Below are 17573 nucleotides of genomic sequence, written 5' to 3'. Positions count from 1 at the left end.
AAGATTGGGTTTTACCCAGAGATGTTTTTAGGTTGATTTTTAAAAAGAATTTTAGAGCAGTGAGGATGGGGGAGAAATGGGAAAAACATCCCCCTTCCCTGAGCAGTGTGGGAACATTTCCTATGAAGTGCTGTCTTGTAGAGATGATGCCTTTTCCATACTGGATGATGTTTGTAGAGAAAAATTAGAGTAATTCTCATAAAGTTAGAGAATTACTCTAATTTTTCTCTTAACTTGATCTACAGAGCTCACTAATTACACCAGATTGCCCCAGAGAGGCAGGGAGTAAATCTGCTGATTGCAAAATTGAGAGGCACAAGAAATCTCACAACACCCAAGCAGAAGATGCAGACATGGGTTACAATTCTTAACCCTCCTCTGGCACCCAGACCACTTGGATGGTCACAAATCACTCCTCAGATTGATTTTAAATTAAATATTGGAGAATGTTTCTTTGTTGCATTCCACTTGCACCTTTCCTGGAAAGGAAAAACAAACTGGAAAAAAAGCCAGAAGGAGCAGCAGCAATCCTAACTCTCCTGGAAATCTCTCTTTTCTCTTGCAGACTAAAGGTGGCCTAAAATTTCCCAGGAGTCCCATTCTCTGCTGGAATTAGTGGACTGGTCTCCTCTGAGCGGGGCAGCTGAAGATGAGGTTGCTGTGGGAGCTGCTGGTGCTGCAGTCGCTCATGGTGTGCCTTGCAGGTGAGGGGTCGCCTTTAAACTTTGGATTTAAGAACACCAGTGCGTTCCACACTGGTGGGGTGTGTCTGCCAGGGATAAAAGGGCAAAACAAGGCCCTGTTTCACAGCCAGTGTTGTGGGATGTGCTCAGTGGATCGAGCTGATGCTCCTTCTCCCAGGGATCAGTGTCTCTCATCCCAAGTACAGCCTTTCAAAGGACTGCTCTGCCCCTTTCTGCTTGAAAGTTGCTGTTGATGGAAGTTGTTTTCCCGTGTTCTGTGTTAAGTGTTTTCACTGCTCAATTAAACCTTTGCAGAGTGTGGCTTTAAATCCCATTAAAAGGGTGTTGTGCTGCAGCTCAGCCCTCGCTCCATTTAACAAATAATTAGAATGACATATTTCAGCAGTGTAACCATCCCCTGCAGCTGCCCTTGTTTAACCTTTGCAGCCCCCAAAGTTGCCATGTTCTGAGTGTTCCCGGGGAAGGGAAGTTTCTAAGGAATGTGCCTTTTTTCCTGGAGCTGGAACGGTTCTTGAAGAACATTTTGGATTTGCAGAGGGTTGGCAAAGCTTGTTCCAAAGCCCTGTTGACCTTGACATGGGCGAGGAGTTGGTTGTAGGGAACTCTCTGGACCATACCAGGCTGTCAAAGGCTGTTTTGAGTCTTTCTCTCCTTGCTGTTCCCTTATCCTTGATTTTTTCCTCCTTAAACTGGCATTATTATTCTTTAACATGTATTTTGTTCTGAGAGAAGGTTTAAAGTTTTAATTACTGTTTATATCACCTGGATTGCTCTAATGTATCTGCTGCTTGCTCAGAATGTTTTACTGCTTTGTTTAGTGGCTTCTGCTTTCTTCCCTTTTATATATGTGCTCACTGTCAGGGTACTTTTTCAGCATTTTAGGTAATAGCTAACTACTTAGAATGGTGTTTACTTTCTTCTGCTGAGCTCCACTGAACATAAAGCCATTTTTATTCCGGTACTTAGGGGTACCTATTTTAGAAATTTGGTTCCAAGTCTTTCTAAATGTGCTTTGACAGTTTCTGAGCTGGCAGAAAATTGGATGCAGAGAGATTCTGCAATGCAGAGCCCACACGTGTTTCAGGAATTGCAACCTTAGGGAAGTCGGGCTGTGGGAATGCATCGACTGTGAGCCTTTATTTCAAGCACATAAACAAAATAGTGGAAAAACAAAAGCATGAAAAAAGACTTTTTACTGTAATTTCCAGACCTAAAATATTTATTGCGAAATGGTCAGGATCAGCAAAATAAAGTTTCAGGAGAATGTGTTGGGGAGGGTTGTCCTTATCTTTTCCATCTGTTATTTATAAAAATGCATCTCATCAGCGCTGGCTTTTCCCACACCATTCAGCAACAGCATTTTTTCTCCTCTTTGCAGTGCACTGAGTGTCTTCAGGCTTCAGATTCTCTGTCCTGCTGAGGGAGATTTAGAGATTTGTGGGGAAAGAAGTGCCCAAAGTTTTGTGCAAGTTTTCTCTTTGGTGATGAGTGAAGCTGTTTCCCTTTGCTTTTCCATTTGGGCACAGTGCTGTTAGCAGGGGATGCTCTTGCTTTGCTTCCCAAGCTGTGTTTTGTGTGTGCTGTTATGAGCACACACATCTGGCTGCTGAACAGTCTGAAGTTAAGGAGGAATCTTATATTTCCATGTTGACCTCTTGATGCGCCTTTGTGAAAAAAAATATTAATAAATTAATTATGTAAAGGGAAAAAAGGTCAAAATAGTGTGCAGAAAGTTGTCTAACAAATCTTTATAGTGCTTTGTGGACCCTTAAAAGACTGGGAAACTTAACTGTTGAGTTACCTGTGGAAAAAAAAGGTTCAATCTGAAAATTGAATACCTTTATTTGGTTCTAAGCAGTGTCAGACACGCAGATATCACCCTTGTCTTTGCCTCTGCTGCAAAGAGCAGCACAGCTGGGGGAGGATGAGGTTTTTGGGGTGTTGCCCTGACAAAGCCCTGTGGAAGTGAGTGGTCCCACCATCCCTGTGCCCCTTCAGGGACAACTGGGGGGCTCCAGCAGCCACCAGTCCTATCATTACTTAGGCTCTTTTTTTAGTGTGTGTGCTTCCTAAATGAACATCTGTTTACTAGAAATTGCATAAAACTAAAGGTCTTTCTGAGCCATCACCCAAGCTGGGACCATCTTTGTCAGACTGTTTTTCCTTGCTGTTTTGAGGTTGTAGTGCTAAAAATTACTGTTGCTTTCTTTGGACTTAATATTTGATGTCTATCAATTATGGGGTTCTGATTACATTTTCAGAAGTTTTGCTTTGGTGCCAAATTGACCTGATTAGTTCAGGCTCTCAACTTCCTTAAATAGCAGCTGTGGTGCTGATAATTCCTAAGTTTTGGAGATAGGACGAGAGGTGGAACAGGCTGTGCAAAGTAACACAAAGCTCTTCAAGTCCTGACCTTGTTAAGAAATGCTCTCCCTTGGGCAGCCCCACATATCCCAAAAAGCATTTGTGTACAGCCTGGGAACAGGGATGGAAACAAAAGCCACTGCACAGGATGAGCCAAAGCAACCACACTGATGAAGATGTGGCATAGTCTGTGGGCCTGGAATGTGCTGGACAAGTATGAAAGGAAATTTTCTGTGTTTTCCTGACTTTTGTGCCATCCTTTGCCTCATTAACTTCCTGGAGCAGGGAGTCTCAGTGCTGAAGTCATATTTGCATGTTAATGAGCTGCAGTCACACAGACACATTAATGTCTGAGTGTGCATATGCATATTTTAGAGGGGAATTTAACCCCTGAAGATCCCCTCACGTTTTACAGGGGTGTTGGGTTTTAAGCTGGGCTTAAACCACAACTAAGCACCACGAGGCTGCTCACTCACCTCACCCCCACCCCGGTGCAGTGGGGAGGAGAATCAAAAATAACACTTGTAGGTTGAGATAAGAGTGGTTTAATAAATGAAACAAGGTAAAAAAGTATAATAAGAGTAAATGATAATAATGATAATGAAAAGTACAAGTGATGTGCAGTAAAATTGCTCATCACCCACTGAACGATGCCAGACCTCGTCCCCCAACCCCAATCTGCCCCTTCCAGGTGATTCTCCCAGTTTATATATTTATATATATAAATATATAATATTTATATATGACTGGAATATCCCTGTGGCCAGTTTGGGTCACCTGTCCTGGCCGTTCTCCCTCCTATCTTTTTTTTTTTTTGTGCTCCTCCTCACTGGCAGAGCCTGAGACACAAAACAAGTCCTTGACTTTGGGTAAACACCACTTGGCAACAAGCAAAGCATTGGTGTGTTCTCAACATTATTCTCTTCCTGAATCCAAACCACAGCACTGCACCAGCTACTGAGGGCAGATTAACTCTATCCCAGCCAAACCCAGGACAGACAGAAGACAGAAAAAGAACCTTTTGTAGCTTTTTGGAAGTGTTTCTGCTCTGCTGTGGGTGTGATTGGGGTCTGCCTTGCTCTCCTGCCCTCCCTGATCTCCATCTCATCTTTTTTTTGGATGTTTTGCTTTCTGCCTTCTGCTTGTTCTTGCTGTTTAAAAAGGAAGATCTGTGCTCGCAACAAATAAACCAACCAGCAAGACAGCCCTTCTTTTTCTCTTAGTAAAGCACCATGTAAACAGTGTCCTCAATAAATGAATTTGTCCTGTAGCTCTGTAATAATGCTGCTGTTTCTACAAGTTTTATCAGAGGGGAAGTGCTGTTGCAGCTCAAACACAGACTCTAGTGTTTGTTTTACCCTGATTTGAATGAATAAGGAAACACTGTTCTTTCTCTCTGCTAAATTGGCTTTATAGTGAACCCCCCAGCTGTGTAAACCTCTGGTTTGTAATAGGTTAAATGGGCTGCACAAAGATTACTGGAATTTTTTTGGTGGAATGTGGAAGGTGATCCTGAAGGTTAGAAGTCCCTGTGTTGCTCCCTCAGAGTGGTTTGTAGGTCACTCTGCAATTCCAGTGCTTGTCTACACCCCACTATGTGAAAAACTGGAGTTTCACAGTGCTCCTCGTATCCAGAATTTAGATATTTGCCCTATTACCTCTCACAGCTTGAAAAGTAAGAGGAATTAATATGGAGAAGCCCACATGTGCAAAGTTTATTCCTTATTTCAGCTGTAAGAACAGGGGTTAAGTGGGTTTTATGAGTGGGCTTTTGGCCAGCTGTCAGTGCAGGGGAGCCTGTCACTGGTGTCGTGGTATCCCAGCAACACCCACCCTTAATTCCTCAAATCCAGGAGCAGCAGCATATTTTTCAGTATCAAATTTATCATATTTTTTAATAAGGTGGAATAAAAGCATCACTTCACCTCTTATCTCTTGAAAAATGCCTTTTTTAAATGGGTGAAGATGCACATGATGGCAGAAGTCAGAAAACAAAGAGAAATATCTCTGTAAAGCTTATTCAATGCAGGTTTGTTGTTTGTTTTGGTTTGTTTTTTTTTGTGGTTGTGTTTTTTTTTTTTTCCAAAACTGTTTTTTACAGGAAAATATTCTTAGAAATGCCTGTCCAGGCATTCTTTCTCCTTTTGTCACATGCTGATACAGCATAACCAATACCTCACCAGTGATTCAGAGCAGAATATTTAGAGCATGCCTATGTAATTCATGGGCAAAAAGACCAATATATAGTCAAATATTTTCCATTGTGAGGCACAAAAATCATCATTATTTCTATCAATATATTCCAATGAAATCAGACATTCGAGTCTGTTAAAAATTAAAACTCAAATTCATAGGAAGGAGGAGTATTCACAGGCCTGTTTGAACTCCTGCTTCTATCCAAGCAGCTGTAGCTTACATAGAAAAGAAATTCAGCTAATTTCATGTCTGAATATAAATAATGAAAGCCAGAAGAACTGTTGTACATGTTAAATGATGGTCTCCTATAAACGGTGCCGCAGTTCAATTTGTTCAGCATTTTTTTCCCGGTGCCGTGTAGTTCCCACGGCTGGTGCTTTGATGTTACTGGGCAGCTGCAAAATGATTAATCTGTTGCAGCCCCATAATTAATTAATTTATATTTTGGTCAGTTCTGCAGCGCTTTGCATTTCTGGCCCCGACTGCCTAATTAATGTTTGCACAGCACTCGGAGCAGACGGAGCAGGGAATGGCTCCTGTTGATGCAACTGCTCCTCAAACACGACCCAACCCTTGGTGTGGTGCTGGAGAAGGGTTTGCTGAGCAGATCTTGCCTTTAATAACTTTGGTTGGGGTTTTTTTCTGATTATTCCAGAGGGGTTTTTTGTTCATTTCAAACTCCTGTATTTAGGAAGGGATGTGGTCCCCCCCAGCCCTCTGCTCCTCACCCTGCTGGCACCATCTTGTAGGGAGGTGACATTGGTCACGTACCCACTTCTCCTTTAATGGGGATAATCAGGATGACAGATGGGCCAGGACAGGGGACATCCTATTGCCAGGCAGCTGGCTCCATCCTCTTGGCACTGCCCCTCGGCTATTTATAAATACTGACAAGAGCCCTCTCAGTCATCTCTTCTCCAGGCTCTCAGGCTCGTGGTGGGTTCTTGGGGCACTCCTGTGCAGGGCCAGGAGCAGGACTTAATAATCCCTATGGGCCCATTCCAGCTCGGGATATTCTGTGGTTGCAGACTAAACAAGCCCAGCTCCCTCAGCCTTTCTTTATAAGGGAGGTGCTCCTGTTCCCTCTTCATCCCCTTAGTGCTCCACTGGGCTCCCTTAGGATCTCCACGTCTCTCTTGTGCTGGGGAGCCCAGAACTGGACACAAAACTGCTTGTGAACCCTCACTAGGGCTGAGCAGAGGGGCAGGATCACCTGCTGTGACCTGCTGGCAGTGCTGTCTCTCCTGTATCCCGGGATACCATTGACCTTCTCGGCCACAGGGCACACATGGACAGCTCATAAGTGTCCTTGGGCCTGAGTTATGGTTAATGTGAGCAAATGACCCCATCTACAGAGGTTTCAGGCTTGACTTAAACATCCTGATCTCCAGAGGCCTCAGGGGATGAGGTTTGTGAAATCACCACTCTGCCCAGGGCCAGCTGAAAATGCCATTGTCATTGTAACAGCTTCATGTCAGAGTTCTCCTGAGGATCCCTAAAAGCTCTGCCTGTCCCCCAGCAGTGGGTGCTGAGGTTGTGGGTGACACCCCACCACGCTGTGCTGGCAGGGAGTTACAGGTTTTCCACTGAAAACTTGATTTTTTACACCATCTGACCTCACTGGCCAGACACACACACAGCTGGAGGTTCCTGGTTGTTGGTCTTCCCTCGGGAAAGTTTTTAAAAGCCGCTTAAAAGTGTTCAGTAAATTAGCAATAAAAGGTAGTGCTAAACAGGTACTCCAGCTGAGAGCTTTGGATGGGCATTTTCTGGAATAAAAGGCATTTTCTGGAATACAAGGCTGCTCTCAGTGGCAGCTGGGGCAGGAGAGGACAGTGGAAGGTGGGATGGGGTGAAAACACAGGTCACTTGTGCAGGGAACAGCCTTTGCTATGGAAAATTGTGTGGATTTTAACATTTTTCTTGGTTTTATTCCTTTGCTGGGATTGTCTGGATTCTGGTATGACATTAAATCCCCTAAGCCTGGTAACCATTGGTTGAATTCAATCTGTATGCCAAGAAACATTACTACCAGTTGAAAAGTAGTAATAATAATTAATAGTGATAATAACTAATAATAATGTGGGTTTATATATCAAGGCACAGAGGTTTGAAGCCAGAGGACTTGTAATTCTAGTGTGGGGCAGCTGAAGCTGGAGATTAGAAAGGAATGGTTTAAACGAGGGGAGAAAAAAGAGTGAATGGGGGGAAAAACTCAGAAGGGAAGAATTGTTGGAGCTGAGAGCACACTGGCATAAGAAAGATTAAATCTGAAGTGGACAAAAACTCATTTAAACTGAAACCAGAAGACTTTTAGGTGCTAAAGTGGGATTCTACAGGATCACTCAGCTGTACATGGGTGGAAAGGAGAGCTAAGAAAATGTTATTTAGGGGTTATGTGGCAAGTTTTCCTGTGATTGCAGAGGGTTGGACTCAGCCTCACCAGAGGTTTGTGCCCATTTTATGTTCCTGATCTGTCAGCAGATGGGACCTGACTGATTCAGGCTATAATTTCTCAAATTATAAAGTTAGAGACCATATCAATGCCATTTTCTCATTTCTCTTTTCTATGCAGATGATTAGGTATATTATGTTTTTCTCATAAGTCCATCTGGGCAAGTTTAATTACATCTTTCTCAAAAGTTATGGAGGTGAGATGATGCACTTCAAATAAAACAGAGACTATGCAGACATTTTTATCAGCAGATGTTCCAAGTATCTGGCTGTGTATTGATCCCCTGTGTGTTTTATATGATGCTTCTTTTCAATTTAGCTCCTTTGCATTTGAATTAATGTGTAGATATTGAAATTAAATCTCATTTAGGGAGTCACAGAAATACCTACTTTTCCATACATCTATCAAATTAGGGAGAATATGGACCCAAACCACTTATTTATTACCAATAAAAATGGACTTTTATGGCAAAATTTGAGGTGATTAGTCTGTTGCTTTAGAGGCAAAATACTTCACGATGCTTAGAAAATCTAAATATTGTTGGAGAGGGACTTAATTTTGTAATAACTTTGTAGTCTTTGAGGAGAACAAGAGGTAAGAGATGTGGTGCCAAGTGAAATCTGCTGGACCAGGCACCAGGGCTTGGAGCTTGTGTTTGCTGCTGGTTGTCTTCAGTTGCTGGGGAAAGTCTGGCTTAACTAGTCCAAAAACTAGTCCAAATTAAATCCTGTGTAAGGATTTGATCCCCTGATACTTCCCTGTGTAGGCACAAAATTTCCATCCCTTCTCTCCCCACTTTTGTGGGGATTTTTGTCATTTAGAGCAGCACAGGGATGGGGGAACAACTTCCCACTCAGACTTTTGGGGTTAAATCTCTTGGGTTTGCCTCCTGCCCCTCCCCTCGTGCAGTGGAGCATTAACTGGCTCAAAATGATGTTGGCAGAGATCATCATTACTTGGATAAAGGTCTTCCAGCTAAGCAGCAATCAAGGGAGATCATCCAAACGGAATAAAAGGGGAAAGGGTCAATTCAACCTCGATAATTATAGTACTGTAAATTTGGGCAATAACAGAATTAGGCTTTACTGACATATAAATGAGTACATGGGCTGGCAGAGCATTGCTGGCTGATGTTTTTCATACAGAAAATGTGACTTTTCACCACCTCTGCAGGTTTTTGTAGGGTCTCTCCTAGAAATTCCTGTTCCCTTCTGCAGCCAGGCACTGGTTGTCAAAAGTGCTCCAGGTCTTACAGGATTTGGGCCATTAAATAGAACAGATGCTGGTGTATTTTTGCAAGTTTGTGCTCAAAGTCAGTCTGTGGCAAATAAGTGGCTGCTCCAATAAATACTCTTTTAATGAATAGAGCACAGAATGCTGTGGTGCAGCTCATTCATCTGAGCATTGTTTAATGCTGCTTTATTGAAGCATTTGTCAAATGCTGTCACAGGCTGTGCTCTGAAATTAAGGATATGCTCATGACAGTCCTGCACTGACTCATTATTGCAAGTTTTAGAAAAGATTTCCTGTGTATTATGATGAAAAAAATCAAAACTTCCACATTACCCCTTCAGTGCTCGTTTGTTTTTCTTTCTGTATTTGGATTTTTTTTTCTGCAATAAGATATAGGTATTTAACTTCATAAATCAGGCTAAGACACGATTGTTAAATAGTCTATATCATATTAATTAGGCTGTGAAGCAAGGCAAGCATTACAACAATTTATAATGGAGTACTGGAGAAGTTGCTAATCAATGAGACAGGCAACTAATTAGGCAGGCAGCAGTCAGCATCTTCAGCTGAAGCTGGTGACTTTAAACTTCATTAAACTTTCCAGGTGTGGGGGAAAGTATGAAAAATAGAGCTATTTTAATATGTTGATGTGTCTTAATTCCACTTTTCTGAGTTTGAATGCCTGAAGATTGCATCTGTTTTAAGGGATATTGTCATTTATAAAACATCCCATGTTTGTGTTGCACAGCTGGAAAGAAAATAAGCAGTTTGTGTGGGAAAGCTTTGTTTGAGTTTGTCCAGTGCTTGTTGAGTAGAGCACCAATTTATGCCTAAAATTCCTGCTATGGCATCTTTTAATTCATACCTTCTAAGCCTTCATAGTTTCCAGGTACATCCCTGACAAAGTTCTGAGTGTTATCCTTGTTTTTGCTTTTTTAACAGGGATAATGTAATGGCTGTTCAGTGAGACTGGGAAGAATAAATTCTCTCTGCCCCTCCGAGCTCTGTGTGTGTGTCAGCAGATGACAGGAGATGCTCACTGAGAGCCAGATCAAGCTTTATTCCTGGAGCATTCACTCTCCTTCTGTTTTCATATGGTCCACATGAAATGGCATTTTCTGAGGGTTCACACTGTGTGGGCTTTGCTAGGAGACACCTGAAGAGGGACTTGAAAGAAGGCAGGTTTCTGCTTGGGCTTTGTGGGCTATGAAGGCAGGGAGTAATGCAGGAGATAAAAAGGGGCTGGAAGCAGCTGGATGGGCAGGTGGAATGAAGATGAGAAATATGCACTTCCTCAGCAACGGAAAAACTGTTTCCAAATACTTTGTGTCCAGTAACCTACATCAAATTGTGGTTTATATATGGATTATATGTGATAAAAGTGACAGCACCGTTGTATTTTTGAGTTTTACTGCTGAAGTCCAGGTTGGGGTGGTTTGGCACTAACTGGACGTGTGATGTTCTTTTGCCTCTCCCAGTTGTCCTGATTTTGTGATCGCTTTGGGTGCAGATCCAGTGCCTGTGGTGTGTCAGTGGTTCCAACCTGCTTTTTGGTGGATGCACAAGTGCCCTGTGACCAAACCCACAGAAAGGCAGCACAGGCAGCTCTGAAATCATAAACATTATTGAAAGGGATGATACTTACTGACAATTAAAGCTAAAAAAGCAGGAAGAAAGGCTTAAAGAGAGACAAGCTTTGGTCTTGTGGTTTTCTTCTTGAGGGAAAGAAGAATCTTTGAAAGAGTCAGAGATGTGGGAGCACAGCTCAGGCAGAGGAGTGTTATATCTACCAGTGCAGAAATGGTGACTAACATCATGACAGGGCTGAAAGAATAATTGAAACAGCCTCCCAAAAATATCTCTTATGGACCTCAAAATGGGGAGAGTTGGAGCGGGGAGGGCTTGATAGGGGCAACCTGAGGGGTCCAGCTGTAACCAGGGCAGAGGGTGAGAGCGAGCTGGGAGGTGCTTTTCCTACTCTGTGTGTGTGTGTGTTTGCATGTGTTTGGTTTCTTCAGTCCCTGTGGGTTGGGAACATTGAAGCACTTGAGGAGAGAAAACAAGTGTGAAAGGCAGCACAGCACATAATCAAACTGTTACTGCAATATGTGCTCCTCCACTGGAAGAAAAGCTCCCTCGTAGCAATATCGAGATGATGCCTCTTGTGAGTCAGGAAGCCCAGCTGGGATTCTCGAGTCAAGTGGCCAAGAACAGTTACCAGCAATGGCTGCATCTCATTCTATAAACTGAAAAAACTGTGCTGATTCTTGGGTTTTCATGTACTGGATTCCCCATCCCCTTTCCAGAGAGGGAGGACAGGCACTGGCTCCTTATTAACCTCACTAATGTGAGCTGCTCATTTCAAAATATGATAACGGATTTCCAGCATCTGCAAGGCGTTGCCTTTTCTTACTTACAAGCTCTAAATAACCTGGTATATACTATGAAACCTGTGTCCTCTTTTCCCTTAGAGAAAAGCAGAGGTTCCCTGTGTGTTTTCTCACTTGTAATATCCTCATGATAACACTGTTCAGACAACTATTTGCTAAATAATCTGCACAGAATTTCCCCAAATTTATTAATACTGATTTTGCTTCATTCAGTTTAACAGTCACATTTCTTGATCTCTCTTGCATTCCTACACAAACTTGCATGCTTGCTTTTTTTTCTTGGATGTTGTTGGTGTATGAGGATAGAATATGGAAGTTGTTCCCTAAAGAAAGGCAATGGAGAGACGTGCCATCAGTTAGTGGGAGGAGGGAGACCCTACTGCTTTCCCATGTAAATTATGTGAGTCCTGGAAGGAAGCCAGGCATTCATTTTGTTAAAATGGGGTTTGATAATTGAAACTAATTTAACATCGACCCCATTAAGTTGCATTTTATTGCTCATTTAATATGCCTGTCTCATGAGCTCCCAGGACTAGGAAGCAGCTTTGGAATGGGAGTTTCTAATTCTTCCGAGTTCCAGCCACGCAGGTAAACGTGGAGTTTGCCCTGTAGGATCAGCAGCAGTGTGTGCAGCAGGGGCTGTGCCCGTGGTCAGGGAGGTGTTTCTGTGCAGAGCTGTGGATCAGGAGTGCTTGGGATCAGCACTGAGGGGAGTGAGTTGAGCTGAACAGCTCGAGTTGGGGCAGGTTTGCTGGGGAAAGATGCTTTCTCTGGAAAGCAGCCTCATGGATAGTCCAGCATCACCTCTGCAGCCCGTCAGAGCCTTCCTGGTTGCTCCCTGCAGGGTCCTGCCTCCCCTGTGCTGCTTGGGAAAGAACAGGTTTGTCAGAGCTGAAAAATAACCCCAGTCCTCCAATAGTGCAGCTCAAAATCATGGAATCATTTGGGTTGGAAGGGACCTTAAAGCTCATCTTGTTCCACCCCACTGCCATGGGCAGGGACACCTTCCACCAGCCCAGGTTGCTCCAAGCCCCGTCCAACCTGGCCTTGGACACTTCCAGGGGTAGAGCAGCCACAGTTTCTCTGGGCAACCTAATTTTGAACACATATATTGACTTCTGTCAAAAATGCCCGTTAAAACCAGCTCAGGAACTCGCTCCATGTGCTTTAATTACCCAGGATCTCCATGTTCTGCTGTCCTGCTCCTGGTTTCCTCTGTCCTACTGGTCCTGTCACGTGATTCCTGTATTTCACCACTAAATCTTTTCTGCAGCTTATGAATCGTTAAATAACCTCATAATTGGTTATCACCCCTTCAGTGCTAATTGCAGCGAGGCTCTAGGTGATGGTTGCACAAACACAGTTGTATTTATCAAAACATCACCGAGCAAAAAAAGATTTCAAAGGAGGGGAAGGCACAGACATGTGCAAACAGCCGTGATGGATGTTTGTTTACAAACATGTTCTCCTCTGCAGTCGGGGCTGCAGGAGCAGCGGGGGGAGTGATGAATTGCTGGAGCTTTCCCTGGGGAAATGGCAGCAGGAGAGAAGCAGTAAGAGTGTGCCTGGGTTACATCAGGGACCCTGGGGACAGGGAGGCACTGAGCTGGCCACCTGGGAATGCTGCAATTCCAACCCAAGGTGCTGGAAAGGGAAGTGGAGTTAAAAGGTGCAACTTATTTCCCTACACATGTAGTGCAAGCTGGGTGGGAGTGTGTAGAACTATTCAAAATTTTAAAGTGTCTGAAAAGCACTAAAAGAGTCCAGCAGGAGTTGGACTTCAGTGATCTTTGTGGGTCCCTCCCAGCTCAGGATGTGATTCTGGGCTGTTTTAGGTGCTGCTTCATGATCCAGACCATGTTTAAAGCACATGGGTGATGTCTCCTTGTTCAATGTACCTGTGTGCAAAAGAATAGAGTAGAAAATGAGTGTTCTTTCACAGTTCTCCCTCACCATGAAATAGCAGCATTTGAAAGGTATCGCTCAACATTAAAATTACAAATTAAAATTTAAAATTAAACCACTTCAGGGTGCAGGAAAGGGGGTACTCTGGTGTTACACTGATGAAGGATTTAGGGTTCATTTGTAAAATCAAAATGCTTTGTTGGCAAGAGTCGACACAAGGAATTGGGTGATCTTGGAGCTGAATTGCTGGATCTTCTCACCATCCAGTTCCAACTCCCTCCATGGCAGGGACACCTTCCACTAGAGCAGGTTGCTCAGAGGTTGGACAGCTAGGAAAAGTCAGGAACTGCCTAACGAAGCTGAATAAGAAGAGCACAGGAGACCTGGAATCTGGGGCAGAGAAATCTTCTCCATAGCTCTTGAGTACTGGCAGTTATTCCTGGAATAAGGATGTTCTCTTGATGTCACTGCAGGCATTAATGGTGTGGTTGCTGTTTGTCCTTAATTTCTTTGGGTGTGGTCGAATCGAACTTTTAAAACGTTATTGGAAGTCACGATTTCAATTCGTTCCTGCACAGAAACTCAGGTGTGGTTGTGCTGTTTTTGAAACCTGCTGGCTGGGTAGAAAATGTGCTTATGGTGTTGGTTTCTCTGGGTGGTACGAGCAGAATGTGCCCGTCAGTGTTTTGCAGGATTGATTTGTGAAAGGTTGTTATCCTGTGAGGTCTTACACGTTGGAGTCAGCACTGGCATTCACAGCTCTTACAAGGTGTTGTGTTTAAAACACTTTTTTCATTGTAACTTTCTTTAAAGTGACATCCAATTACTGGTAAAACTGAACCACCCCTTCTTGTTTTTCAGTGTAGACGTTCTCTGGCGTTTTACTGCTTCCTTCTGAAAGCATTTAGGAGATGAATGAAAATACAGCAGTTAGCGAGGATTTTGGCATTTAAGAGATGTCATAACATAGGTTTGGAAAAAAAAACCACCACTAACAAACACATTTTTAACGTGCGTCAGCTGATAAAATGTGTCAGTCTGAATCAGTGAGATGACAAGGGCAAAGATATTCATGTGCTTAACAATTAAGAGATTCTGGAAAAACTAGTATCCTGAAGGAAAGCTGAGTCGAAAAGGCTGAAGCCTTGCATTAAGGTTTGTTTGTCTGGTTTAATTGTCTTTGGTTTTTTGGGAAGGAAATTGAATTGTGGCACCTGGAAGTGGTGCAGTGAGCAGAGGGGCTCTGGGAGTCAAGTTGTGGTGGCTATGGGGCCGCTCCGTGTTTCTTATTCTCTGGATCTCAATTTTAGTGCTGTTTACTCCAGATTGTTTTAAGATGTCCAATCGTGAATCAAGGAACCAGAGTTATGTGACAAAATTCAATGTACAGTCAGAGAAAAGGACTTATTGGGATCCTTTATCAGGGATGGCACATGGACACTAATTATGGTCTCAGCTCTTCTGTATCTTAATCAATTCCAGTGATCTCATTTATAATTTTTCCTCTTCCCGACAAGTAGCTATTCAAAGAAATAAATTGGCTATCTGTGTAATTTGCTTCTTGGACACAAAAGGCTCCTGAATTAACAGGCTTTTTTCCCCCTGGAGAAATCTTCCTCACTGCAGTGTGGGGTTCTGCTAATTATCCCTTTGTCCCTTTTTGTTTTCTAAAGGTGGCAGAGGAAGCTGCAGGGGCTCAGTGTGAGCAGCAGCAGGTGCCCAGTGACCACTGGTGGCATGTCTGGTGCCACCCCAGCCTGCAGAGCCAGAGCTCCTGGTTTTCCGGGGCCAGGCATGTCCATAAGTCTGGACCAGCTCAAAAAAGTGAGGATTTGAGACCAGAATCACCCATTATTTCCCATTTTGTCTGTTCCTGGGGGAAAGAACTTGAAAACTAATAATGGAACATCGTAAATCAGGGGACTGAGCAGGGTGCCCATTACAATGGGATTCTTGATGAGATCTTCAAAATACCTTGTTTTATTAGTACTGACAACGAGCACCTTTAAAATCCAGCCTTTCCCCTTTGTTCTGCTACAGGTGGTTTTTAAAACAATTTACAAAGAGTCTTTTTTTTTTCCTTTTTCATGCTGTTAAAGCAAATTGGTATGTAATTAGATTTATATAGTGAATAATCTTATTTGCATATCCAATTAATTCTTCCTGTTTTAATTTGCTAGGGTTGGATTCACATTGGTAGTAAAAAAATAACACTTAAATTATCAAGCATTCAAATTTTCTTTTACAATAATTTGTTCAAGGTCTTCCATTAAAGTTTGGTCCTGAGCATCCTCTTCCTTTTAAAGGCTGTTAAATAACATGGAAAAAGGCAATCAAAACGAAACAAAAAACGACCTGACTTGTGTTATGAAAACAATAAGGGTATATTTAAGCTGATCAAAGCAAATGGAATTTAGACTTTTCAAGCATCTTATTATATAGAATCACAGAATAGTTTGGGTTGGAAGGGACCTTAAAGCCCATCCAGTGCCACCCCCTGCCATGGGCAGGGACACCTTCCACTAGCCCAGGTTGCTCCAAGACCCATCCAACCTGGCCTTGGACACTTCCAGGGATCCAGGGGCAGCCACAGCTTCTCTGGGCACCCTGTGCCAGGGCCTCCCCACCCTCCCAGCCAGGAATTCCTGCCCAATATCCCATCTGACCCTGCCCTCTGGCAGTGGTAAACCATTCCCCCTTCTCCTGTCCCTCCATGCCTTGTCCCCAGTCCCTCTCCAGCTCTCCTGGAGCCCCTTTATGCCCTGCAAGGGGCTCTAAGGTCTCCCTGGAGCCTTCTCTTCTCCAGGTGAACCCCCCCAGCTCTCCCAACCTGGCTTCAGCCCTGGGAGCATCTCCAGAGCCTCCTCTGGACTCTCTCCAGCAGCTCCATGTCTTTCCCGTGCTGAGCACTCCAGAGTCCCACCTCAGGCCTGCAGGTGTCCAAAGGCTCTGTCTGATTTTTTTTGGAGAATATTGGTGGATTTTTGGGCATTAGGAGGATTTCTGTTCTCCCCCGATTTCACTCATTACTCATGGAGACTTCACTTGAAGTAGGAGCACTTTTTCTGCTTCTCTTCATCATTTCAGCTGTCTGGAGTTCTCACATCTGTATTCAGAAATGCTGAATACAAGCCAAAAGGTAGAAAAGGGACCTGATTTCAGAAGTGTTAATGTGCTCTAAATTCCACACATTTCAACACAACAGGGAGGTGTTTAGCACTGGTGAAAACAACTCCACTTTGTTGGGTACTGAAGTGTGTAATTTTAACAGCTCCTGGTGACATCTACAGTTTTATTAGCCAGACAGAGGGCTGCTTTTGCAGACACAGTCCTAGAAAAGTTTCAGTTTTGCCCTGAGTCAGGGAATAGCTGGGCACAACCTGTGTTTCTAAAATCTCCATGAAGAGCCTCGTCATCCCTGCCAGGCTGAAGGACTTTCCATCGGTGGCTCCATTTCTCCTTCATGTTCCCAGACCTGAGGTTCCACTTCCAGAGCTGCTGGAACTGCCTGGAGAGCTCTTGGAGCCTGACAGTACTCAGGAGATACCCCTAGGACTGAAAAGTCAGCAAGGCAAGTAAATATTTATTGAAATGTGCTGAAGCCAGTTTGTTCCCAGCACGTGTGAGACATCCAGGTCCTAGTCCTGCTTCCCAGTGACCCCTACACAGCTTATCTGGAGTTAGGGAGCAGAAATCTGTTAACCATGGAGGAAAAAACCAAAGAGATTGATGAGTCATTAGAAAAGGATAGAACAGGCACATTGTAACCTAAAAATTATAGATATCTCAGTACAGTGAAAGTGCAAGCATGTATTTTTATTTTTAAGATATTTCTGGTGTGTCCCCAAGGGATAAAAGATTCTTTCTAGTAGCTACAGGAAGATGTTGTCCATCTCTCTGATGCATCAATAGATGTACAACAAACTCCCTGTTTTTAACCTTTTCTGATGGCAAGCTCACTGCTCACCTCTGGGTGCCCTCCACCCTTGTTGCAGTGAGATTGAAGGCAGAGGGATCTGCTGATCTCCTAAAATTGAAGGGGTTTGATTTCAGTTTAATTCCCAACTGCTGCAAGCCATGTTTGCCAAAAATGTCTCTCTGCTTTTATTTGAGAGCAATATTTTGAGCAGCTTGTTCTGCAAAACGTTAATTGTTTCCAAAAAAACATTGGTTTGTTCTCTCTTTGCAGGCCTTGGGATTGTGGATTTTTATTGCTACTATTGGATGGTTAATGGAAGGAAAATTTTATTACAAGGGGGAAAAAAAGGGATTAGAAGGGTTGACACACAAAGCCTAAAAATCCTGATGGCTTCCTTTGCTCTCTTT

The 17573-nt window shown here is 43.4% G+C and overlaps 1 protein-coding gene across 4 annotated transcripts in view; it reads left to right on the top strand.

The window, feature by feature from the left end:
• Positions 1-17573, top strand: part of CNTN4 (contactin 4) — a 286454-nt gene that overhangs the window by 146539 nt on the left and 122342 nt on the right. For all 4 annotated transcript variants that reach the window (XM_017827120.1, XM_017827116.1, XM_017827117.1 and 1 more), the window contains one exon: positions 566-704. In XM_017827120.1, the coding sequence (XP_017682609.1) occupies positions 650-704 (55 nt within the window). In that variant the 5' untranslated portion in view covers positions 566-649. The remainder of the gene's footprint in view (positions 1-565; positions 705-17573) is intronic.

The sequence above is a fragment of the Lepidothrix coronata genome, unplaced genomic scaffold (genome assembly GCF_001604755.1).
Source record: "Lepidothrix coronata isolate B3197 unplaced genomic scaffold, Lepidothrix_coronata-1.0 Scaffold134, whole genome shotgun sequence".
In the NCBI taxonomy this organism is placed as follows: Eukaryota; Metazoa; Chordata; class Aves; order Passeriformes; family Pipridae; genus Lepidothrix; species Lepidothrix coronata.
This window is presented reverse-complemented; position numbering and strand designations above follow the sequence as displayed.